The sequence below is a fragment of the Aptenodytes patagonicus genome, chromosome 12, assembly GCF_965638725.1.
Source record: "Aptenodytes patagonicus chromosome 12, bAptPat1.pri.cur, whole genome shotgun sequence".
In the NCBI taxonomy this organism is placed as follows: domain Eukaryota; kingdom Metazoa; phylum Chordata; class Aves; order Sphenisciformes; family Spheniscidae; genus Aptenodytes; species Aptenodytes patagonicus.
Window position 1 is genome coordinate 1,585,519 of NC_134960.1, and position 26,049 is coordinate 1,611,567.

The following is a 26,049-nucleotide window of genomic DNA, read 5'->3' on the forward strand; positions in this document are numbered from 1 at the left end:
TCGCAAGCTGGAGCCGAGCATGGCAGCATCCATTCAAACAGGAAAAAAGGCCTGTGTAGGCTGTTAAACAGAGCCGGCGGCGTGCACACCCTTCCTCTGCTGGGAACAAAGCTGGGAGCCCCCTTCCACCGGGACCGAAGCACGGGGAACTGATTTAATCACATGCTACCTCCAGAAATAGCAAGCAAGGAAGGAAAGTGTCCAAAGGCGATGTTGATAGCAACACACAAGGCAGCAACGGCCGACACATCTGAGGGGAGCAGGGAGGAGGAGAGGCTCTGATCTGCGATCAGGCAGGCAAGCGTTTCTCAGCCTCTCCCACCACAGGCTCCCAATTAATGATATTAACACCGAGGACAGAAATTCAGAAGCTGCCCTTGGGTGCGAGGGTCTGTGTGCTTCCAGCAGAGTCCCTGCTGTCAGGACTTCCCCGAAGAGCTCCAGCAGAAGCACGAGGCTGAAAGCTGAGAGTATAATGTCCTCAAAGGATCGGTGCCAGCGGCAGCTGGGCACACACACTGCTGACCACAGCTGACCTCGCCACCACGCTCACCCTGGGTGCCCTAACACCAGCCCAGTATCCCCATTGCCCATACCAAAAAACCCCCACAAAAAGGCTGTGTGTCACATAGCACATCACCGTTAGGCCACTTAAACAGATGCCTTCCTTGGAGGTCATCAAAACACAGGCTATTCCTGTGCTCTCCTCCCTGTCGGCCACGGTGCCAGCCTTGCGGAGAGCCACCGAAGCTGCAGCTCCACGGACACCTCTGCGGTGGCAAAGCGGACGCGAGCAGCTCTCGCCCTGCACACCGGCTGCACGTGCCAGTCGGGGCGGTGAGCTGACCGAGGGAACTTAGTCAGCATTAAAGAATGAAATGAACCTGTTCATTTGTCTCCTGCAGGTTTATCTTTTAACAGAGGGAGAGCTGTCCCTCGACGCCATCCACCACTCGGCCACAGCCAGCTGTGCTGGCACCAGCCGGAGGGCGGCAGGACGGCTTGCACCAGCTCCGCCACCCAGGACACGTTCAGGGAAGCACAAATCTAACAGTGTAACTCAAAACTGGGCGTTTGGGCAGAGTGTGACCCCTCAACACTAATTCCCGCTCTTCCTGGAACATTTCCCAAGGAGCACCTTCCCTCTTCCCCTCCCAGGGCACCTAGCTATGCAACACAAGACAAAGTAGAGATTTTTGTTTGCAGGAGAAAATCTATCATCCCACATCTGGGAACTGGGGGATGATTCAGCAGCAGAAACAGCTGTAGTCAGCAAGTGAGTTTTCCTCCAGGAACAATGTTTATACCAAGAAAATAAAGTAAGTGAAAAGAGGGAAGGAAACCAACAGCGGGCTCCTCCACCAGTGGTGCTGCCTAGCAGCCCTGGCCATGAAGTCAACTTTCCCTAAAGAAGTTTTTCTCTCCAACGTCAGTACCAGCATTGAAGACTCGTTGAAGGGACCAGGGAGACAGCTTGAGGTAACTCTTATTCAAAGGCTTGCAGATGCACGGCCCTTCCTTGGGATCCCACGCAGACTTCAAGCCCTGCACTCTGCCCTGGCTCACCCCAGGCGTATAGGTGAACACTATATACAATAAAAGGGTGACTCGGCTCTTACAGCCTTGCTTTCCAGTTACAGCCAGGTTACTACCCAAGAGGTCGACCCAGTCAGCACCCTGCTTGGCCTGGGGTGCTGTCCCAGCCTGGCCACTGCCCTTGCTGAGCACACACCAGCTCCTGTGCTTGGGACACCAAAATATTTTCCAATTCTTCTGGGTCAACCCAGCTTTCAGCCATTTGCTCTGGCACCTGACATGCTTCCTGGCACAGATTCGCTATCTGCTGTCCTTCTCCCAGTGGTTTCCTCTGCCGCCCAGGCCTAAAGGACTAGTCATGCAGCTCAAGTTATGGTGCACAGCACATCAGCTACAGGGAAAAATGTGTCTGCCTGCATATTTGCTCTCCCAGTTTGGTTACATGAAACAATAGAGAGGTTGTTAATCATCAGAGACTGTTCTTTAAAAAAAGGGAAAAGGACAGACAAGGAAACACAATATGCTTATGCCATTAATTGCAAAGTATGCACACAGTGAAAAGGAAATTTCACGCAGAGGTCAACTATGCAACCATAAAACAAGGAGATACTGTCATCCTACATCCATCTTATTAAGGACAAACCTTTTATCCATTGTCAGTGTGTTAATCCATTAACACCACTCTAGAACATCAAGGTTTTAACCAAGCCCCAATTCTGTAATATCGTTTCCTTTTCCAAGAAAAACATCACTTTTAAAAAGAAATCCTTTTCCTATACTGCCTCAAGCCTTTTGAAGAGAGGTTTTTTAGGATAAGAGAAAGTTTCCAAGTTTGAAGAAAGGCCTGCTGTGTAAGAGGTCCAAGAGCGAAGCTGGTCCAGCACCCTAAGGGCCATCATTTGCCCCGCTGTCAAAAATGTGCCCTCAGTGCAGCCAGACTGGGCTGGCCCAGCCCGCAGAGACCCCTCGGGGTCTTGGCACAGCAAAGGTCATTCCTGCCCAGCTTGGCTTTACGGATATTAATATTCCACTCTTTCCAAAGTAGCCTTGAAAATATGCAGGGCTTAAAGCACAAGGATGCATTTTAAGACTAAGCTTCATATGCAAGTCAGTTGACAGACCAACCTTCTTCCTTGTGAAAGGGTGCTGAATTTTAAAGAGGTTCTTACTATTCATTATACCCAAGTCTCCATTGATTACTGACAAAAATAAAGTTACAGATTGTTCAGACAGGAGCATGTTTCCCCTGCACCATCCTCCTGTAACTCCACCACACTGTTACACTGTCAATTCATCTTTACAGCACTGCAGAAAATTATAAATCCAACCACTTCTGCCAAGGGGTGGAGGCAGTGGAGGCCCTACGCTCCCTGGCACTCCCCATGCACAGCGTGCTCTCGGAGCTGCCTGGTTCTGGTGCACAAGCTCTGCAACCCAGTCCAGAACAGAAGAGCTCAGCACATAGAAAACCTCAGCACGGCTGGGGGGACCTCCAGTAACCCCCACAGCTACTGGGTTGCTCCATCCCTGGATCTGTGTTCAGACAACAAAGATCTTCGAAGCTCTGTACAGAGCTGCTCTTCCAGCAGAAGCTATGAAGCCACCCCTGTTGTCCCAGGTCCGCCCGGCAGCCTGAGCCCACCGCTGCCCACGGTCCTTGGGCAGAAGCACCGGTCTGCAGATGCAGCCAGCATGGTGACCACAGCTGTTTCTCCTTCAAGAGGTTTGAATCCAGCACAGGCAACCGTCCCACCGCTGCCTGCCAACCATGCAAAGCCTTTGGCTGCAAGCATCTCCCCCAGGTTCAGGGCTGCCCGCCTGCGCCAGCTGCACAGCAGCACGTCTGCTCTGCCGGGGCAGAGGACCAAAGGGACAGTGAGCGTGCAGAGGGGGAAACACCTCACTTGGTTGTGTAAAGGACTAAAAATAATTCCCCATAGGATTTGTATGGCAAAGGACAAAAGTCATGAAATAGTTGCGAGATCTCCACAGCAATGCCCTCTGCCCTACCCCAGGCTCGCTGCTTGCAGCACACAGATGGGCATCATCGGGGGCACAGGCTGCACAGAGGTTCAGGACGTGCAGGACTGGCGTGCCCGGGGCAGATGCACAGCGCCGAGACCTGCGGCTGCAGCCAAGTCTGTCCCGGGAGAAGTGCTGGGAGAGGTGGGCGCCAGGCTGGGAGCACGCAGCCTTCAAAGACCTCTTCCAAACAACTGCCAAGTGCTGGATTTGAAGAGAGAGGCAGGTATATCTTTCTCCCCCTCCCAAAATCCTCTCTCTTGCATGTCTGTGCACAATTCCCGCGCAAAGGTTTGCTGCAGGCTGCCTCACCACAGCCGCATGGGTGAGCGCCAGGTGCCGGCTCGGCATGGGATGCAGCGCCGAGACATGGGGCTCTGATGCTTGTGCCAGCATTAAGTGCGAAGGGACAGTGTGGTTACACCTCGCAGGGTAACAACATTTAGCAGACAGCCCGTGAGAGGCTGAGAACAGGCAGTTCTGCAGACACACACATCGCCCAGGATAGAGCCAGATGATAAAATACCGTAAAATAAGTGTATTTGTATATGCACACACACCATTTTCCTGTTGTTAACACACTCTGGAGAAAACAGACCTAAACCCAGAAAGCTTCTCATGAAGTAAAAAGCTTCTTTCACTTTTCAGTATTAGTCACTGACAAAGGGTAGGAAATTTGAGAGAAGAAAGCATTTGCTGAGAGGTGAAGGGCTCATGTCCCAAGTACCACCTGTGGGAACAGGTTCAGTTATAAAACTCACAAAACTGGGGCTAGTGACTAACTTGGAGACAAATCCCTACCCTGCAGCACCGCAATCTTTTTAACATCATGCTCTCACTAATTATTCCCATTTGATTGTATCTTCAGAGCCAAAATATCTTTACTAGAAATTTCAGAAGTGATGTTAATAGTAAAAAAATATATATTAACCTAACACAAAATTTGCAGACCTTGATGTCTTCAATTTAGTTTTCTAAATTCATACTGTAGATGGTCAAATATCCTGAACAAAAACAGATCGTACCTTTTTTAGTGGAAGCTACTGCTGCTTAATTTCTGCAGAATCACTGCTATTTGGAGGCTCAAACAAGGCCTTTATGACCTATTATTGAAAAATTCTGAGATTCATCTGTAATTAATCCAGAAGCATAAATTTTATAAAAGCACAACAGAAATTGCAATCTATGATTATTTTGAAATTTTCCTGCAAAGTTAAAATCCCCCCCAGAACATTTGCACCATGCTTAATTATTGACTCAGTATTTAAGACAATTTCTCAAAGAACAAGTTAATTCTTCCTGGTGAAATATTTCACCAAATATACACTACGTTTTGCAGAGGAAACAGTTTTATACAGACCATTAAGAGGCCTGCGATGTTCAAGGGTGTGCTAGCTAGAACAGACAGCCCAGGAAACAACGCCAAGCCGCCCTGCTCCCTCGCTGCCGGTGGGACGAGCTGGAGGGTAACTCGCTTTACATCCTACCTGCAGCCACAGCTGATGATTGCTTTCTCCTCGATTCATGTCTCCAACGTCACGTGGACCAAACTATGGGCAGAAGAAGTAATGCAGACCGCTGTACCCACCCCAGTCCCCCCTCAAACTTCAAATCAAAGTAGTCATTACTACATATAAATACCTACATTGGAGCTGCAGGTAATAAAAACATAAGCTGTGGATTTTCATAATCAAAAATCCTCCAAGAGCCACCATCTATAGCCTAAAATACTTCTACAGACACCATTCATGGCCTGATGCCATCTTCTGCTCGCACACAGGTAAACCAAGAAGAATCCAATCCGTCGGTTTTCCAACCTGATCCTAAATGAACTGCACACATAAGCATGCAAAGAGCAAACAGGTATGTGGGTTGTTTGGGATGAAACTGGATCGTGGGAAAAGAAAAGGAAAAGGAAGTAGCTGGGGGTTTGGAAGAGGAACTAAGAAAATATGATGTTGAGTAATTTTATGTTTATTTCCTCATTTCAGGGTTCACACTGGCTGGCCATGACATTTATTAACCTCCACAATAAATAAACTGTGCTTCCACACAGCATTTGCATGTATGCGCACATCCTTTATATGAATACACTACAGTTCATATACAAAGCAGTTTTTAATTTAAAATTCGAAGTGGCCCAACCTAAGCTGCATCCCTTAGAGGCTGCACGGTGTTCAGCACAGTTCCCAAAAATCTGTCAGGTTCCAAGATCGGCACAAAATTCTGCCCAAATCTAGAGGAAAGAATTGCCTAGCTTCTCAGAGGTGGGAGGTGGCAGTGATTTATAGAAAGCTTAACCAACAGGGCCAGCAGTCCTGTTTTGCAGTCACAGACAGAGGGATCTCCATTTGAGAAGGAACCCACCATTTCAATCACCTAGTTCATGCCCTGGCATGGAAGATTCCACCTTACGCGCCTTTTACTAGTGCTGGGACCTACCCTTCAACCCAGACTTTCCATTTAGACTAAAACTACTGTCAAAATGGGCCAGTCCTGCCAGATTTCCTTGGTCTCCCTGGAGGAGCGCAGTGTTTGTAAAGCCCTGAGCAATAGGAGGAAATGCTGCAGTGTTATGCAATTTCCTTGTGATTCATATTCAGAAATCCTCAAAACAACCATGAACGAGTTTTTCAACTTTCAGCTCAGAAGATGCACAAGCCAAAAGAGTATAAATAGAAATCGTTATATTCCCTCAGAACTGGTAGTCCAACTGGCTTGCCAGCCACCCAAGGACAGGTTGTGAAGACATGGGCAGGAGGAGCACAGATATTTTACACGGGTGTTTTGCAACCTTTTAATAAAGGAAAAGGGAAAATGGGGTGGAAAACAGCATGCAGACGGGAGTCCAGCCACTCAGATTGACTCAGATGGTGCTAGGCAGGTGGTGGTTGCCGCACCCTGAAGCTGCAAAGCAGCCGCTGCATGAGGGCTCGCTCAGCCCAGCAGCAGGAACCGCATGCTGGGACTCTTACACGTCCCTTTTCCTACCCGTTCAATTGCCCTACATGAGAGGGACAACAGAAGATCCACTTGGACCAAGTCTTTTCTCTTAATGTCTTTCTCACTTGGACACCAACGATGCACCTGATCACTTCCCCGCAGCCCAGACCTACTAATGTCCTCGTCCCCTTCAGAGCACAACAGAAACTGAAACACATAAAGATCAGTCCTGGAGAATTTGTTTCCAATCCTACACAAGGAGTTAGAAGCCTGAGAAGCAGCAACCGTTAAGGAAAAGGTTTATGAAAATTATCCTGCAATGCCTAGGCAAAAATCCTTTCAGGATAATGTTGCACAGTGCTCAGGTGCTCTTAGGAGAAGGCCAGAAAAGACTAACTCTTGCATTCGCTTACAGCTGTGGCAGCACACAAAAATCCCCTCTGATGAACTGTAGTGAAGGCACTGTAAATGACAACAAACAGGTTTTACACGGACATCTTGGGTAACTCAGTGATTTCAAGAGAGCAAAACTTCAGTGAATTATTGAGCACATTCAGTTTAAAAGATAATAAGGCATTGTTTTGTTTCTACTGTTTTTAACGCCAAATATTCCATTATTTCCACAGCAATTCAAGAGAAGAAGAAAGTGAAAAAACAGCATTTTCAAGCCTAATTTTAGCATATATGGGTGGCAAGTTTTCTCTGACTGCAAAGACTATAAGGAGCTACCTCCTCACTTCCTCAAACTGCTGTTGAATGCAAGCACTTTCAGGGACTTCTGAGAAAGGCCAATCTGTGGATTATCCATTTCTTCTGGCCAGGCATGTTGGCGCTCACTTTTCTTCTCATGTGGCTATTACTGCATTGCTGTCTTTTCCATGTTACTGCCAAAACTGGCCTTCATGAAGACAGGCAGCCTACAGTTCTCCGTACCTCCCCTCGTTTGGTCACACAGACCATGAGCACCTTTCCCTTGGGAGTGATGTCGGAGAGGCTGGCTCCTCTGCTTTGCTTTCCCACGCCACAGGAGGAAAGAGGGGAGAAGGCGATGCCCGGTAGACGGATGGCAGCTTGCCCCAGAGAGCCCCAGAAGTTGCTCTGAAAAAATGGCACTCCCCAGGCGAGTGTTTCCCTTGCCAGGAACACTTTGTGCATTGTTTTGCTGCTCTTGCTGTCACAGTGATGCTCCTGACATGCCATTTCACTTGCCCTCGTACAAGCAGGCAGGTACACCGGCAGGTACCAGAGCCGCAAAGCACGCCAAATGCCCCACGTCCTCGTGCCTGCGTGTCCACGGGAGGTCGTGGTGCCCCTGCTCAGCCCCGCAGGCAGCAGCTTGACACTGTGGTTTCACAGCTGGCTTCGGTTTATCTAACACCATCCTGCAGCTGAAGGGAACCATCTCGTCCTCCACACGCTCACAGCCACGCTCTCCCACTGCTGCTAGCAAAGACAGCGGTAGCACCTACACAGCTGCACAGGGAGTCTCATTCAGCTGAAAATTAACCCAGCAAGCCAGTTATTAGTATTATTATTACTTGACAGTCTGCAGCCAGACCAGGTTCACAGCTTGGGCACACAAACATTTGGTCCAGCACCAGAGAAACAGAGAATGAACAGTCAAGGATGGAGAGGCGGATAGGCTCCCCACTTCCCATAGCTGCCCAGACATGGATCGAACTGTGTATGGAAGCACACCCTGAGCCAGCTCTGGCCCTCGGAGACAGAGAGCACCTCTCCAACCCTGCTGTCGTACCCAAAACCTGCCTACTGATGCTCAGATTGTACATGATTAGGTGCAACACCACAACACCCCTGAAAGGCAGGGACTATTTGCTTGGCTGCAGGTTCCCACTGCGCTACTCAGCCCCATCTCCGCAGAGAGCCATCTCCCAGGGTGTGCACAGGAATGCCCAGAGCTGGGCCAGAGCCTCCGGGCACCTGGGGCTCCCTTCATGAGATGGGGTGGGCATGCCTGGGGAGGGGAGGACACCGTATACCCTGCCCCCTGCAGCAACAGGGAAGGGGGAAAGAGGAAGGAAGGAAAGAAAGAAGAAAAAGAAAAGAGCAAGATCGGCACAGGTCCATATCATGCCAGGCAGGATCCTCTGCACCTGACGCCCAAGCAAGCTTGGCACACCATTGCAGAGCTGCTATGTTGGGACACAGTCCAGTAGCAGGATGCCAGCAAAGTACAGAGCAGGAAGGCTCATGTACAAAAAAGCGTATTTCCTTGTTAAAAGCAGGACACCTGGCAACCTTGATGAAATCAGCCCTTGTTTCTGGCTCTGCCTTATCAACCCTGTTCTATTTTTGTCCGAGAGCCAGGTTTTCATACTACAAGCAGGATTTTCAGAGCTAGACTACACTGTGTTGTGGCTAGAAATAACCTTCCTTGCTCTCTGAGCCAGAACGATATAGATAGGAGTAAGATCTTTCCCAGCCCACATCCCTGCAAACCTCCCTGCAGGGGGAGGGGAGGAAAAAATATGCCTTGCTTCCCAAGTGAGACTTGGCAGGGCAGCAGAAACCTGCTGTGAAATGCTGGTTTATGTCATTCAAACAAGGGCTGTTCATTTGGAAGAGGGTGGCCCAGGGTCCCTGGCAGCTCCTTCCTTCCTCCCTCCCTCCCTCCCTTCCTCCCTCCCTCCTTCCCTCCTTCTTTCCTTCCTCCCTTTCCTCCCTCCCTCCCAACCTACTGTTCAGCACCGAACTAATGCATTGCAGTCAGAGCCACCCCCCCACCTCACTTCCCTCCTTCTCTCTCCCCCTCCTTCCTTCCAACATAAATTTCAGCTCAGAACTTACACCAATGCCTGAGCCTGACTAAAAGAAAAAAAAAAAAAAAAAAAAAGAAAAATCTATCAAAAGTGAAGCATCTGGGGGCTTGAATCCTCTACACGGGTCTTGCTCTTCTGTCTCTCCAAGCTGAACTAAGTGATGGTTCTAATTAAAAACAAGCCCACGTTTTATTACAAGTGCAGGCATTCCCAAGAGCCTCCAAAGCCGAAGCCGACCAGGCTACCCGCCAGCCATCTGGACTGCTTAGCTCAGCGCAGTTATATAACCCACCGTCTTTGTCACCCAAGGAAAAAATTACCTGGGTCAACCTAAGGAAAAAATTACCTGGGTCAAACTATCAACCTACCATGTCTAAATGTTAACAGGAAATCAAGCAGCAGACAGTTTGGGGGAAAAAATAAGGGGGTAGGCGGAAGCAACGGGGAAAAAAGCATGTTAGATATACAGCAGTCTCTAGAATAATGTAATTAAAGGTCAACTGGTTTAAAAAAATACATTTTTGGAATAACTAAAGCGCTTAAAGTTTCACAGAGCAGCATTTTTAAGCAAGTCCAGCAGAGCAGATTTGTTCAGATCACTTAAGTGACTGATTAAAAGTGAAAACTTCTACTAGTCTAACAGCTTCCCATAAGTTTTCTAGGATGCTTGAGCAACAACTTGCACATCCCCCTCCGCCAGCTATCTGCGCTGGAGTCCAGCCAGCTTCTCGCTCTCCCTCTCTCCCACAAGCACACACGCCCTTCCTCCTTTCAACATCTACTGACGAACAAGGAGTCTGAACACATCAAAACCAACCTAATTTTAAATGACAGTGTCATCTTTATTTTTAAAATAACTGTAACACAGACACGCCTCACATTCCTCCTCTGTGAAAAGAGGTTTTACACTGCCCAGTTGTTCTGAACAATGGCTGGTGGTTTAATGCCAAGACTGTAACATCTTTGAGGTGAGACCACTTTTAATCCTCGGTTTGCACAGCTGCTCGTGGGGGACACTGCGTCGGCCGCGGGGACGCCCAGGCTCTGGGAAAGTCAGCAGAAAGGGGACCACGATCCCACCCTCACCGACCCTGCCCTCCGCACCCAGGGAGACCTCTGCGAGCCCCGGGAGGCTGCAGAGGTGGCTTCCTGGAGCAGTCCTGGGATGCAGCGCAGGGCTCACAGTGCCCCTTCGCCTCCCTGGTGCTGGGAGCCAGCCCGATGGAGACTTAAATGGTCTCAGTGCCCCTCTCCAAAACTGCAGCAGGACATTTACCCCTTTCCAGACACGATCTGAAATTCCACAATGCTAATAACCTCCCTAGGAAACTACTCACCCCCAGCACGTACACAGCACCATGAGCAGGCACAGCACTCGTGAGGAGCATTTCTACCACATGGCATCCGACAAACACTGGTCGAGAGACAGCGTGGGGCACGTCCACCCTGCACGCTGCTGCAGCCTGAGCCCAGCGCAGAAGCTGCCCTTCTCGGCAGTGCTGTGCCTGCAGCCTGCCTCCTCCTGCCAGAGCCCAGCCCAGCTCCCCGGCTCCACACAGGCACAGTGCTGCAGGGGGTCTGCCAGGAACGGCAAACCGAGGGTGGCACGGGAGAGAGACCAGAAGTACAGAAATAAGATGATTAAAATGTCTGGAGTTTCGAAGGGCAGACTTTCTTCTGATGCTGCAGCCAGGAGAAGGAAAAAGCCTGGGACAGGGACCGTGGTGGGACCGTAGCAGGACAGTAAATCACTGCTTAAAATGAAATGCAAGGACTAGTAAAGGAGGAAACAAAGAAAGAGGCTAGTTTTGCAACTGACTGTACAATGAACCACTTTAATTTTTAATTTAGAGTAGAGAAAACTAATAGTCTATTCAAATTGGCAGAGAAGTTTGTTCTACTAACATGGAGCTATTCCCTGAATTTCTACGTGTTCCATGAATTGTCTACTCAAATAATTCTAAGTAGAGGTGATATAAGCGCAGAGAGAAAAGGAAAGCGAACATACTCTCTTTGGTCTTTCATTCCAATGGAGTGCATTGTGCCTCCCCACAGAGGCTGCCAGCACAGCTGGACAGATGCAGCTGGAGGGTGGACAGCCAGGTTCACACCAAAGCAGTGTAACGAAATCACTTGATGCAACCACTCTGCAACCTTTTCTTAAGCTGTTTCGCCTGTCCGGGTCCAGACTTACAGACAAGTTACCACATGTCAGCTGATCTATCCTGTTCGCGCACACACTGCACTCGTCGTCAGCGCGCTGCAATTCAAGTTCGATTAACAATCTTTCCCCAGGGACTCTGCAAACTCAAATCACCTCTCAACACCACGCTCACCTCCTGGCCTGAACCAAAGTAAAAGAAAAACAAGTGCTGCAGCAGAGTTGGTGGGTGTCCCACATAAAAGATGTGTTGTACGACGTCCTGTGGATCTGTGACCGGACCTACACTCAAATCCCCAGCCCTCACTCCTCTGCGAGTTTGCCTCAGTGGGTATCAGCAGCAAGATAATACGAGAGGAGACGGGCAGCTGCCAACGCTTCCCCAGCAGGACCAACATCTTCTCCCAAAGGGAGAGCGAAACCCAACTCATGTCATGGGACCAACCATCCTAGTCTCCAAGTAAAGCCCAACTTTCGTAGCCAATTTGCACAGCACAGACCACAACGAAGAGTGCTGTGGCAAAGCTGGCTACAGCAAAGAATGCATTAAAGAAATGACGAGGCATTGATGCACAAGAGATGAAAACCAGGGACAGGAGCCACTGCTCTGCTCCTGGATGTCCCCAACAATAGAGCTAGAAGAAAGAGAAAAGGTCACAAACTTTCCGAAAGTAGGTGGGATAGCGCTTTCAGGTAAAAGCAGTCCAGAGGGCTTTCTTCTCTTTTTAAGATGATCTAGAATGCTCCTCTCAGTATTTTTCTCTTTATGACTCAAACAGCTTCTTAAGCAAAGGACAAAAAAACTGTCAGCCTGAAGCAACAGTGATTCTGGCTGGGTAAGCTATCAACCAGCATTTGCTGGAACCATAAATAAAAGCCTGAAGTCAAGGCTTAGGACCTCACTGGCTTAAGTGCTTTAGAAACAAAATAAAAGCTTATAAACTCAATGTAAAGTTAGTACTATTATAGGCTTAAAATAGGTTACAAAACAGGAGAGGGAGAAGAAGGGAACAGCGGTAAAAGCATGTGATACAAAAACTTAACACGGAACATGACAAATTATCGTTCGGTCTGAAAGCTCAGGCTGATTCTCTGAGGATCCCCTTCTACCACCTTATCCCCAAAAAAGGACAAAGCAGTTTTTTGGGCAAAAATCTTGAACTGTGGGGCGAAAAAAAAGCCAAGCAGGAGCTCCACTGGGCCAGGTTTTGCTGCCAAGCCGGCAGTGGGGCTCGCCATCGCTGCAGCTGCACGAGATGTACCTCCACTGAGACAGAGGTGCTACTCTCAGAGGCAGTTCAGATGCTCCCAGGCGGTGCGAGAGCACGGGCAAGACTGCAGCTTCGATTCAGGGAAAGTTCACTAGGTTGTCTGGGTCGGGGAGCAGATTAGAGGTGAAGGAAAAAAGCAAACAATAGAAACTTAGAGATTGAGAGGGGTCAGAGTGGGGAAGAAACATTCTGCTCAGCAAAGACAGAGAGACAGGGAGATGGAGAAGCAGCAACTGGAATGAGTCAGGTCATGGAAAACAGAACAGAAAGAAAGAATTTGCCATAAGCAAACAAACCCAGACAGGACGAAGGCCATGAAAAAACGTCAAGATAAAGCATACACAAATAACCATCTTTCTCTGGAAAGCCCACAGAAACACACGCCTGTGGGATCAAGGGGGTAAAAAGATCAGCATGGAAAAGGCTGTGAGGAAACAAGCTGAAGCGACAGACACGGACCAAACCCCTGAGAGCACCAGAAGAGCAAACGCGATGATCACTCCGACATCTCACCCACAGGCTCTCCCGTGCAAAGAGAAAACAGCCAAAGACCACCATCTGTAGTCAAAGATGTTCTGGGTGAAGATTTTTCTAGCGTCTCTAATATTTCACTTTTCTCAGTGACTACCGATTCACAGCCAGCGCTCTCAGAGAAAAGTGCTGCTGACATTATCACTAACTGGAGTGGTTGGTGCCCGAGTCCCGCCTGATGCTGGTGCAGCAGCTGTAAACACCGCATCCTAAGCACAAATCACTGGTCCCTGTCTCCATCCAAGAGGGTTTTTCAAGCTCTGCTGGAAACACTTAGCTACAGGACTAATGAGTGCAGTACCAAAACCAATACAGAAGAAGAAAGGGAACTCCGAGGAGTCGGGAGATGAAACGAATTAAAACGATAAAGCAGATCTGCAGCTTCTAGTGAGTCCCAGCACAATACGAGCACGTTGGGAAGGCGTGCGGTTGGTGCCCAACCATCCCCTGTGGTGGCACGGGTGTTGGGACCGAAGTCCTTCAAGTTAATTTATTTTTTGAATGAGCCAAAATGACAGGAATGCCGAGGTTGAAAGCACTGGATTGAGTTCAAAAGACATCATTTCCACTGGGAAATTAATCTCTCACCGTTTTGTATAATTAGACAAGGAAAATGAAAAACAATTTCAGAAAGAATTCCCAGAAGCAATACCCGAGGAGGAGGCGGGAGGCAAGGGTGCTGCGTGTTGGACAGGAATGCAAGGCTGGGCTTTGTTGTTACGCTGGGGTTTGCTACAAAAACACAACACTACATTTCCAGAGCAGCAGTGCCGAACGAGCTCCAGCACCGGCAAACAGCTGTCAGATGGGGAGCGCAGCCGAGGGGCCAGGACCAGGACCACGGCAGTTGGAGTTTCAGACGTGTTCCCCGGCACGCTGCACTGGTGGGCATCATCCCACCGCCGTCGGCCTCGGCGGTGCACGTCCGGAGCTGCTGAAGGGCCGCTGCACGGCCCATGCAGAGGAACTGCTGAAGACCCTGAGGGGGGAAACGCTACAGGGAAGGCTCCTGCCCCGCCGTCGCCAGGCCGGTGGTGGGGTAGAGAGCTGCTGACTAGCAGCCACGTTGCCAGCTATTTCACTTCTGTTCCTTTCACCAAACCAAATCAACGACCACCATGGGCTGGCTCTGAGGAAGGCGCAGGCCCTACCACAGCAGGGCACCCCGGCATCCGCTGCAGGGACCCCAGGAAGGGCCCTCAGGACACCCCAGGCCTAAACCAGAGTGACACGAGATGGTGGCAGTGGTCACTATGGAAACGCCCAGCCTCAGGCCTGGAGGCCATGAAGGGACAGGGAGGGGGGAAGGACCCCCATGGCTCAGGAGGGAGGGAGAAGCCGAGAGACCTTACAAGTTTTGAAGGTCGGCATTCACCTCCCCTCCGTTTACTGTGATTAAACACTGCCTGCCCCCAAAATTATCAGCTGCTCGTTTTGGGGCAGCAGGAGAAGGAAGACAGAGGAACAGAGGAGGGAAGCAGCTCTAATTTTGGGCTGTGCCGGGTTTTGGGGACAACACTGGGGAGCAAGGCCTTTCCCCACCCCATGCAGCACAAACGGCCCTAGCTGAGCACAGGAGCCGGCTGACAGGCACGGGCAGCCCGGCTCCGGGGGGTACATCGCTCCCCCAAACCCACAGCCCCCCAGGGCGGGTGGGCGAGGGCAGCCCCAGACACCCCGCAGAGCCCCTGGGGACGCAGGGGGGCTGCCCTAGCCCTGCTGGGGCACAAGTGCAATGAGCAGGCTGGTCTCGGCTGGTCTCAGCTTGCCATCTAGTGGAGAGCGGCCGTATGGCCTCCCCCCACGCCTCCCTGCTCCATTTTGTGCTGCCCACACACTCACGGCGCTGGGGGACGAGCATGATGAGCCTGACCTTCGCTCCCAACGCAGCGCAGAGGTGACACCAAACACCCAAGATGCAACATTGCCCGGTCACCCAGTGCCAGGGTGGCCGCCACAGCCCCAGCGAGGGTCAGGGTGGCCCTCACAGCCACAGAGCCGAGGAGGAGCTGGGCTCTGCTGAGCTGAGTCATGGCCGGGAGCCTGGAGGCGGCTGCAGAAAGGGAATAGAGTCCTTCACACCCACCGTGATATGTCTGATCACCCCGAGCTCCTGCTGGCTGCAAGCAAGAGCCCTCAGCACCCTGCAAAATCGGGCAGTACCAGACACCCCGCTGCCAAGAAAAGGTTCTGGGTGCTTGTGCAGGTTCACAGGCACTCAGACACGCTGACCTCATCTGGCGCTTATTTTCATTAGGCTAATAAACAACAGACCCACCGTAAACTCCAACCCATGACCCATAGCTACAGGTGGGAGCCAAGTCTTGACTGAAGGCTAAGAGTTTGGTTTGGGCTCAGATGGAGGAAGATAAATTAAGAACAAGATGGATAAAGCATGCTGCTGAAGTGGCAGCCAGGAGTGGGCGCAGGGTGCTCCTTGCCCAAGCAAAGGAGTGGCACATCTATGCAGAAGAATGCTTTCAGCAAAGAGCTTCTGGTGCCTGCAGATCTTCGGCACCTAGGGAAGGCCTAAGAGAGTCTAAGTGTCTCCATAACATCTCAAAAATCATTTAAGAGACTTTGTGGGTCTTGCCCTCTGGGCGTCCATTAATTCAGCTGTAACTACTTCTGAACTTCGCCAGTTCCCAGCACTGACAAACAGCATTGCATTTCCAGCCAGGCCCAGCCCCTGGTTGGGAACATGAACACGGCGTCTCAGCACCCGGCACAAAACCCAGACACCACAGCTACCACTCGACTGTCCCCCACGGCCCTCAGCTTCATGTGGCTCAATGGCCGTGCAGCCCAGTGTCCTCACATGGAGGAGCAAACACGAACTGGACACGACTAAACCTGGGTGGGTGGGAAACCCTGGGAAGGTTTCTAGACTTCAGAGCGGTGAGGTCCTGAAAGAGCCTTCCAGAATGGGAGCAGAAACCTCATTTGCTTTCTGGAGGATGGAGCTTCACCACCCAAGGACTAAGTCACGTGAGTGCCAAGAGGAACAGGGCCCTTCTAGTACAACAGGTCCAACCCCTGGGAGGTCCCAGGACAAAACCCGCCAGCTTCTGCAGTGCTGCCTTTCCATTCAGTGACCAGCCTCAAGCCTCCCGAAGCATGCAAGGGACTTTGTTCTTGCCTTTGCAAACTTGCAGATTATGTTAAAAAACTGAAGAGAGGGTAAGGGGAGCAGAGAAGGAAAGGAGAAAGCACTGCTGATGTGTCTCCATTTCAGTGTCCTCCCTCCCTTCCCTGCAAGGGCATGAGACCGACTGCTCGTCCCCAGCCTGTGGTGCACTCGGCTGTACAGCACTAACAAAACCAACTCCAATATGAAATGCTGGCTGTATTTTTATAGACTTGTATTGCTTTAAAGAACAAAAAAGAAAAACAAAAGAAATCGAGCAAAGGGCAGCATGATGCGAGTGCCAGAACAGCACTGCTCAGATCCCATCCATGTCTTATTTCCTCTGACAGGATCACCGCCTGTTGAATTTGCCATTTAACACTAACTTCTCCATCACCACTCAAGGTTACGGACAACGGATTAATACAGCTCAACAGGGATATGATCTAACATGTTTCATATCCTTAACTCTCTACATGCCCTTACATTGTGAGGCTCGCTTTCCTGGAGAAACGCTTTCATGTCCCAAACGCTTCAAACCCAGTAGCCCACTTCTGCCCTCACTGATGTGAGAATGATTTCTAAGATTACCGACCTGCTCGAAAGGTAATAACAGGAACCGCTGACACCAACATCTCTCTTTTGGCTGGCATGCTCGCTGCAGACTTGGCAAGCAAAGCCACAACCTTGCTAAAATGCTTATCTTGTTCAGTTCTTTGCCGCAAAGCAAACAGCCTAATTTGCGCCTCTCTTAATCCTGCAGCCTACCACAGCCACCGCTATGAGCCAACACAGCTTTTATTCTCGACTTAGGCTCCAACGAAGTTTCAGAATCACTCTGGGCAGCACCGTATACATTTGCAAACTGCATCACCAGAGGAGAAAAAACATAGGAAACTTATCCTGAATATCCCAACAAAAATGAATGCAACTGCTCTGTTACAGAGTTAGTATTTTCTCCTATTTCCAGCCTCTGTGACATAAAGAAAACCCAAAGTCAACACGGGGTTTTTAGCCAAATTAATAACAAGTGGTAAGAGTTAACAGACTGATGATAGCTATCTGGAGACTGCTTTGACTGTAAGATATATAATAAATCTTTTCAAGTTGTGACAAATGTCTTGGCTAATGCAGTGCACATTCTATGTTTAGACCTTACTAAAATGTAATACAACATTTGGTTTTAGCTTTTTAATTATAATTAAGAAACAAACTCCAGTCCACTTCAATCTCTCCACAGCCTGAATTTGCACATGGAATTACTGTCCCCACTGTGCCAAACTTTCCCACACTCAATATTCCAATCAAAGGAAAACCAGACATTCTTTCCAGTAGGGGTTTTTTTGCTTACAAAAATATAGTCAAAGCATAGAATGGATGTTTCTAGGAGCCCAAAGGTTAAATCTTTGTCTCTTGCTCAAGGAAATCTCTGCAGAGTAGGTAACATCGCACACCCTGGTGTTGCAAGATAAGAACCCAAACGGAACAGACCAACAACTCCCCTTCTGATGAATCGAGGAGGATAACTGAGGACAAGGAGCTACTTTGTCTGTCAACACGCACCATCTTCATCAGTAAAATGCCTCCTGGATCCATTTCCATACAGGCTTCATTCCCATGGCTCCCGCACCACACCTGGAAGGCCAGGTTTAAACGCCATTAGCATTTAAGTGCCATGAGGTATTGCATAAATGCGCAGCAACAATCCTTGACGTGCTGGATTAGCAAACTACCCTAAGCTGACGGGCATGATAGGGAAGAATAGAAATACACAGGCAGCAGCACGAAGACCTGTGTGTTTTTGAAGGAGTTCACGTAACCAGATTCTGAAACAGGATAATCCAGGCTGTCCTGCATTGGTTACTTCATAGCACCTTTTGCATCTATAGCACTTTACAAGCACACAAAATCTCTGGCTGCTCTTCTGCAACCCAATCCTAACAGACTGGCTCTGCTGTTGTGCCAAATCCTGGTAAATTCAGCAGGTCAAAATGCAACTGGATGACCATATTCATGCAGCTCCAGTTGCAGGTGACTGGGTTTCGCGCCCTTGCAAAAACAGTTCTTAGTGGAGGTGAGGCAGTGGGAAGTAGGTGAGCAGGCTGAAGGAGGACAAGGCTTGATTCAGACTAGGAGCAAGAATGCACATTTTGTTTCTAATGAAATTGAAAATATTATCCTGTCTCCAGGTGCCACCAGAATCAAGGTAGGGGTTACTTTAGGAGGGAACAAGACAGCTTGCACGCTGGAACTGGAGAGGTTGGTATGTCTTCCCACTAAAACTGCCCCAGGGCAGGGCCACCCGGGTCAAGAGGCAAGGTGGAGGAGCAGGCTGGCTCTCCCAAACAAGGGTCCCTTTTCAACACAATAGAAAAAGGGAACAGAGGCTGTCCTGTGCACATAATTCAGTCCTTCTTTGTCTCTGTGCCTGCACGTCCCACAATGCCTGTTCTTGGAAATGATATGTCTGCAGGTGTAACTGAGCATTTTTGTCTCAGAAGCACAATTTTGCTGCAGGGAGGAAACCAATGTGGCAGAGAGCTGTGATGACCATCAGAGGTAGGTCCAAGCTACACAGCACATGCCCTGTTAGGGAGCAGGGTTTATTCAGCTTGGAGAAGGAAAAGTTTTGTGGGGACCTGACGGCACCCTTCCTACGAGGAAGGCATCAGAAAAAAAGAGCCAGGCTCCTCACAGCGGTGCATGGCGGGAAGACAAGAGACAATAGGTATAAATTGAAACAGGAGAGGTTCAGACTGGGTATCAGGAGAAACTCTTCCAGGAGGATGGTGAAGCCACCGAGCTGGAGCCCAGAGAGGCTGAGCAGTCGCCTTCCTCAGATGTTTTCAGCACCCAACTGCATAGTGCCCCGAGTAATCTGCTGTGAGCAGGAGATTGGACTAGAAACCTCCCAAGGTCCTGTCCTACCTGAATTACCCAAAGGATCTATGATTCCAGGCTGAGACCTCGCTGTAATCCACAATGAAATGCTTTACCTGAAATACACAGCAGCACCCTCACACACACACAGCCTTCCCGACCTCCAAACCACTGCACGTTTCAAAAGCAAGTTGCTTGACTAAGCCCAGCACGTGCTTTCCAGCATTCACTGAACAGCCTGCATGTATCCACGTCTCACCTGGCTTTAATGAACATTTTTTCTGACAAACAAGGGCCTCTTCGTGGATTTGGAAGGAATCTGCTCAAATCAATACCAGTCTGTGGCAGCGGGGCTGTGCTGGGATGGGACACTCTGCTCCCCGCATGAACTCTCCTCCAACTGCCAGAGCCTGACTCAAGCCCAGAAGCAGACACCTACCCAAAAATGTATGGACTGTCCCGTAACAGCCCTGGCTGCTCTCGCTATCCGCAAAGTTTCTCTTCGTATCCTGCTACACTTTTGGCCACGCCAAGGCACAGAGGCCCACAGCCTAGTCTCGCTCTGCATACAAAGGCTGCTCGGCGGTGCTGTGTTTGCCGTTCATTGCTGGACAGCCGCCACACCGAAACCAGGCAGGACCGCGCCGCCGACACACAGCGCCCGCACCAGCACTCCTCTGAGGGAACCCAGTCAGAACCAGCCAAAGCTTTTCGAGCTTGGCAGTAAAGTTTGTATACGCATCAAGAAATAAAAAACCAACAACTATGAGTTTTCTGAAAACCTTCATAATCCCTTCCAGAGGTGAGGAAGCCTGTGCAGCTTTGGCACGGCAGGAGCAAGCACAGCAGCGAGGAGGCTATCGCTGAGTACGGGGAACAGGGGCTACACTCCTCTGCTCACACGAAATCTGCAATCCTCTACAAGACCCAGAAACGGCTGCCAGATGAGCTGCAGGACTCAAAAAGCCCTGGAAATCTACAGCGTATTTTCTTCCACTGCTCTTTTTGCCATGTTTTCCTTTCAGCACAGCACAGCAGCGTGTTTGTGCTGGCCAAGCCTACCCTCCTCCTTTCCACCGCACCTTCAAGCACAGGAGATACAGTATTACCTCAAATATTTAACCAAGGGCTTAAACTATTCTCTTGGCAGAAGGCACAAGCTGCCCAACGGACACAGCTCTCGCACCGGCTGGCAGGCGCTGCGTGACAGGCTGCTTTGCAGCAAACAATCTGCCCCAGGCTACAAAAAACCTCTCCACAATTTTCTCCAACACTCTTTCACTAATATTTCTGCTCACCGGTTCCCGGCCATCCATTGCCTCCATCCACAGCCTTCGGTCCTCTTCTGAAAGTGCCTGCATGGTAATCACGCCGGGCCTGTGGAGATAAAGGGAATGCCGTAAATAAACTGCAGGATGGAACACAAAGATGACAAAGATAAATTTCCCATGAGAGAGTGCGAGAAAGAGGACAACCTTCTTCCTAGCCAAGCCCCAGCAGCACGGGGCTGAGCCCAGCCTGACCTCTCCAGGGATGTCCCTGCAGGTCCTAACCAGGACCAGCAAATGAGCAGAGGATATCTCTAACAATCGACACACATTTTCAGTGTTTTTAGTGTAAGAGAGCTGGATGCCAAATTCTTCCTCTGGCTTTCAGCCAAACAACTCACCTGCACTTGGGCTAAGCACGTCCATGCAATAGCAGGAGAAGGCAAGGAAGGCAACCGAGCAAGCAGGAGGCCCACGCATCCCAGCCCGCCACGTCCCACCACCACCCCAAGCACCAGCTCGCCCAGGGGGACCTTCCATTGTGTGAAGAATTTCATCCCTGACACATTCGTGCCAGTGTGGCTGCGCCATTTCCCTGACCACATCCATACACTGATGTTATATGCGGTAATAGCAGCGATGCGATCCTGGTCCGTGTGCCCCTGCCAGCAGCCTTGTGGGGGGAGCGCTGCGAGGAATCCTGGGGTGCCCCAGGTGCTCACTCCTGCACCGGCTGGTCCTGCCACCCCCTGCCATTACACACACAACAACCCATGAGCTGCACTGTAAATCCAGCCTCCAAAAAATGCGTTTGCTTATTTATTTTAATGAGAAGGGGAAAGAACAGGCCCAAGTGCCTGCAAACAAAGCACAGGGAGCCAGGGGACAACACCAGTCCAGCCCTCGCCCTAGGGCCAATGCCACTTCCACCACTCCTAAGTGGACCCTAAGTCCACTCCTGGACTGCCCTTTCCATACAAGGAGTTAAAACTTAATTATCTAGCTCTGATAAGCACGACCACCAAGGTCATAATGGATTTAACACAGTGGAGAGTATTTGCACAAGTTCAGGTGTGGCTGCGTGTTTGCACAAGAGAGGAATGTGCCGCAGAGGGTGAAAGCCAATGCTGTACTCCCATGGGTCTCGTCGTGGGCTGACGGTTTACTGCATCTCACTTGGCTGCAAGCTGTCAGGCTTTCCATCCTGAACATCCCAGTTCATCTTGCAGCCAGCAGATCCAGACACAAAAAGCCTAGCTAGCCCTATGCCTCCTCAGCCTCGTGCCTTTGGGTCCGCGTCTCTAGCCTCCGAAGGGGCAGTCGCATCTTGCCCTGCTGCCGCTCCCAGCAAACCCCGCAGCGGGGCCAGGCTGCCCGCACAGCACCCGGGGGACCAGGCAGAGGCCCCAGTCTCGGTGAGAGATCTATTCTGTTTGTTTGGTCTAGTCATTCTACTTCCTCCCAGGCTATTTTCAGACGCATTAGCAGAGCGCGGCAGCTATTTCTGCAGGAGGAGAGCAGGCAGAAGCCCTGGCAACGGGGGAAATGCAGGCACGGCCAGAGCACTGCGCGACACAGCATGCTTGGGGTGGTTATTGGTGCTCTCTCTGCAGCAATGCTCGTGGGGTTTCATCCATCGAAAGTACAACAGCAGAGAACCTGACGTTGCTCTTCCCATCCATGGCAAAGCGCAGCGGCTCCAGAAAGGCAGCGCAGAGCCAGGATCACCGCTCGCAGGGCACCGGGCTGCCGTGGCACAAGGCGGGGAAGAGCAATTTAACCTCAGGAGCTGCCAACCGCCTACAGACCGCATTCAGCAGAGCACATAGGCTCTTTTCAGTACTAAATCCTCAAAAACTGATAAGGCCTGGGAAGAGTGGTAATTTCTAACTTGCACTTCCCAAAAGTGATTCAGCAGGAGAATGTGAGCTGCAACAACACTCTGCAAAAGTCATTTGGTGCTTGGTAAGAGCCGATCCTCTGTTAGAAAAGAAAACATTAACAGGTGCTCTCATACTGGTGGGTTTGACCCATTTTCTGTCGCTTCTGTGGTACGTATGGGCAAGGAACAAAGGATTAACCCTTCTCCCTAACTCCGCTCCCCATCCAACCAACCCAACAGTTGGCTTTCGGCACACATACGGCAGCTTAGCACTGTTTCACCAGCGGAAGCCGTGCATTCAGGCTTGCAACAAGCCCAGGTCCAAGTAAACCAGACATAATGTGTTTGATCTCCGCTAATCCCATTGGTGAGTCAGTCAATACTCACCAGCTTAGTGGTTTGGAAGTTTACTCATTTCGAAGGGAAGAGGAAACCACCTAACCATAGCCCCATTTGAGAAAGAAAACACTCAATGCCAAATATTTTCAAAACACTGAACAAAGTTCCTTGTTGTGCAGAGACAAAGCGATTCAAGAGTAGTCCCTGGTAGCTGAGGAGCTGCAGTGGCACCGGCTACAGGCTGACAGCAAACCCTTCCCCCATGGCAGGAGCGGGCTTTTCCTTGGGTGACCGCAGGTCTCAGCTGCACCCCCTTTCAGCCAGGGCTTAAGTCTGAGTTTAAAGCAAGCTGCTGCTGAAGGCACAGATATCCCAGGCAGAAAGCCCTGGAAGGGCTCTAGCTCAACTAGGGAGACACGGGAAAAGGAAATATTGGGATTTCTGTCTCTTTAGCCAAGACATTAAAACAAAGAAATTTAAATCGTTCATTTGTGTTAAACTCGGCACTGGACTCCCAGCGAAGCGACAAGCTCCTAGGGAGACAATACTACTATCTGTCGTGCCAGGTTCCCTCACGCACAGGGCAAAAAGGTGATAACATGAAAATGTTAGTTCTGTCTTTGAGCAGATAACAACTCTTCGGGCTTCACTTCGAAGTCAAACTTACTTAACAGCATGAGGGGAGGGGCTGTGAAACTGAATTAAAAACCTATTTACATTGCAAATAGCTCTGCATTTCTTCCCACAGTGCTCATTTGCCAAGGCATCCATTGCACCACTTTCTTGAGCAGAACCCTCTTCCTGGTTGTGATGCATTTAAAACGCACCCCACACATTATGCCTCATTCATTATTTATTTGGACGATGCCCACGGGGTACCACGTGCTTAATAGTCAGGTAGGATGGCTGGCGCTGAAACAGCATCCTACTAATGCTATCAACATGCAGCCGTGTTCAACTCGCTGTCTGCAGCCAGCCTCATTTTCACAGGGTTTCCTTGAAGATCAACCGTTTCGAAAAGTGTGCTCATTAGATTACAGATATCTCAATTATTCAGTGCAGAGCCTGAGACAGGGAAGGCCCTTCTCTGACTTCCTTTCCCAAAAGATAAACAAAACCTATCTATCTTTGTTCCCTCACCTAACATACAAGTGATCCTGAATACTGGAGCTTAGCTAGATTTTGCTGTTGGGCAGCTCACGTCCCCTCCCAAAGCCTGATGTGGCACGCACAGACACACACTGGAGGAGCCTCTGTTACGCAGGTGAGTCTGCCCACCCGAACCAGCCCCGAGACTGTCGCATTGGGACAGCAGGACGCCCTCCTGGATCTGACGTCTAAAATACACAAATGTGAACTGTTGTGGCAAACAAGATAAAGGACCTGCTGATTCATTACCACATCATACATTTCAACCTCCAGGCACCAAAACCTTTTGCCTTCTTCTGGGATGCAAGGGGGAGAAAGGGACATTTTGTGATCAGCAGGAATCCATTCCTAAACTGAGCGGATGCGTGAGACCAGAGTAGAACATGGTAAACACTTCACAAGAAAGTATGTTTTCAATATGCTACAATCTAAAAACTAAAGAGATTTTTCCATACAAGACCACACAGGAAATTTGAATTTTCTCAATATCTCAGCTTTTGTGAAAAACAGCCTGGGTTTAAGGAGCTATGACTAAGCATGCAGAGAAAATGAGAAAGTCCAATAGCTTTTCCTTCTTCCAGAAAAACAAACAAATAATGAAAGCAAGAGAAACAGATAAGAACTTTCAACTCCTGTAGCAGCTTATCATAGCAAGACCATCTAAACTGCTGAATGAAAAAACATAAGAGCAGATTAATATCAGGGTCTCGAGGGCTGAGTGGAGTTGAGTGCACGGAGAAGTTTGGAGTCCCAGTCTGAGCAGAGCAGTGTACCCATGCGCTGCTGCGTGCCCCAGACAGGACCCCACAGTCATGGAGCGCTGGTCCAGGCACCAGCAGCAAGATGTGGCCCCAAAACGAAGATGAGAAAAGGTGTAAACAAGGGGGAGACTTTGTTCCTGAATTCAGAAAGTCTCACTTGCCTGTGTAAAGCTTAAAGCACCGTCAGTACAACCGCCGCCAGCACGCTCTGCAGGGGCAAGAGCTGGCGTGGGTCTCTGTGGCCGCCACGGGGGGGAACAAGCTTCATCTGCTCCCTGCCAGCCCGCCTGTGAAAACCCCATGGATTGCTTTGTTTAAAAGGTCACTGGAAAGGCAACACCCGCAGAGGAACAAGTACAAGTTGTATTGCACGTGCTGTCCAAAGCGCCGGCGAGAGCCGCCGGCCGGCTGTGGGGAACACCAGCAGAGGTGGGGTGGCCACCGGCCGCCCGGCCCCGGCACAACCAGCACCGGTGCTGGGAAGTGGCCGCGGGCAGGGTGGCACTCAGAAAGAAATATGCGGATCCGTAAAGTGTGTACCCAGAGCAAGGCCAACAACCTACCTACTGAAAACCATCTGGTCAGGGAAATGCTCGGGCAGGTGCATCGCAGCTCACCCACCCCGATGCCAACCATTACGCAGCCCGACAGAGCACGATGCCAGCCACTTTGGGGACACACAGGCGGTAACCCAGGGGAATGGCATTACGTGCAGGGTTTACCGCCTTTATGAACGACTAAGAGACCAAAACCCCCAAATTCTGAATACCTCCTGTGCCCATAAAAGCCAATTGGTATTAGAAGCACTTCGCTTCGGGCCCAGAGCAATGACCTACATTATCCTAAATTACAAAGCCTTTGTCATCAGCCAAATGAGATACTCCTCCTCCTAAGGCTCTTTTTGTTAGACACTGGCTGTCATCCCTGTTTACCTTGTTTACAAAACTCATTTAATGCACAGAGACTACAAATAAGTTTAGTTAGAAAAAAAGAGCATTAACAGTAAAACACAGTATCCATCACACTGGGAATGTATTTCCACCAGACACTAGAACACCATTCTGGGGCTAATTTTGCTGTAACAAAGCAATAAAATACTCCTAACTTCCCAGAGAGAAAATCAGAACTATTTGCAAATGCAGTGTTAGGGATTTCTCAGACCTCTCACGAACACCTGTACCACAGCTTTCCAGTCAGCATTGAGAACTTCGGCATCTCCTTATCAGACAACAGGGAAAGGAAGCAATGTTGTCATAACAGATTAGGCTCAAGGTTTTCAGCTCGGTAGTGCTGAATCATCTTTACAGGAGAAAAAACAAATTCCCCCCCCTCCCTGTAACAAGCAACAGCTTCTCTGGGTGTTATTTAAAAAGCTCCAAGCCTGCACCCCATGTTGCAT

At 49.9% G+C, this 26,049-nt stretch overlaps 1 protein-coding gene across 4 annotated transcripts in view; it reads right to left on the minus strand.

Moving 5' to 3' along the window:
• Positions 1–26,049, minus strand: part of ARHGAP26 (Rho GTPase activating protein 26) — a 158,869-nt gene that overhangs the window by 91,885 nt on the left and 40,935 nt on the right. For all 4 annotated transcript variants that reach the window (XM_076350460.1, XM_076350459.1, XM_076350461.1 and 1 more), the window contains exon 11: positions 20,550–20,628. In XM_076350460.1, coding sequence (XP_076206575.1) covers positions 20,550–20,628 — 79 coding nt within the window. The remainder of the gene's footprint in view (positions 1–20,549; positions 20,629–26,049) is intronic.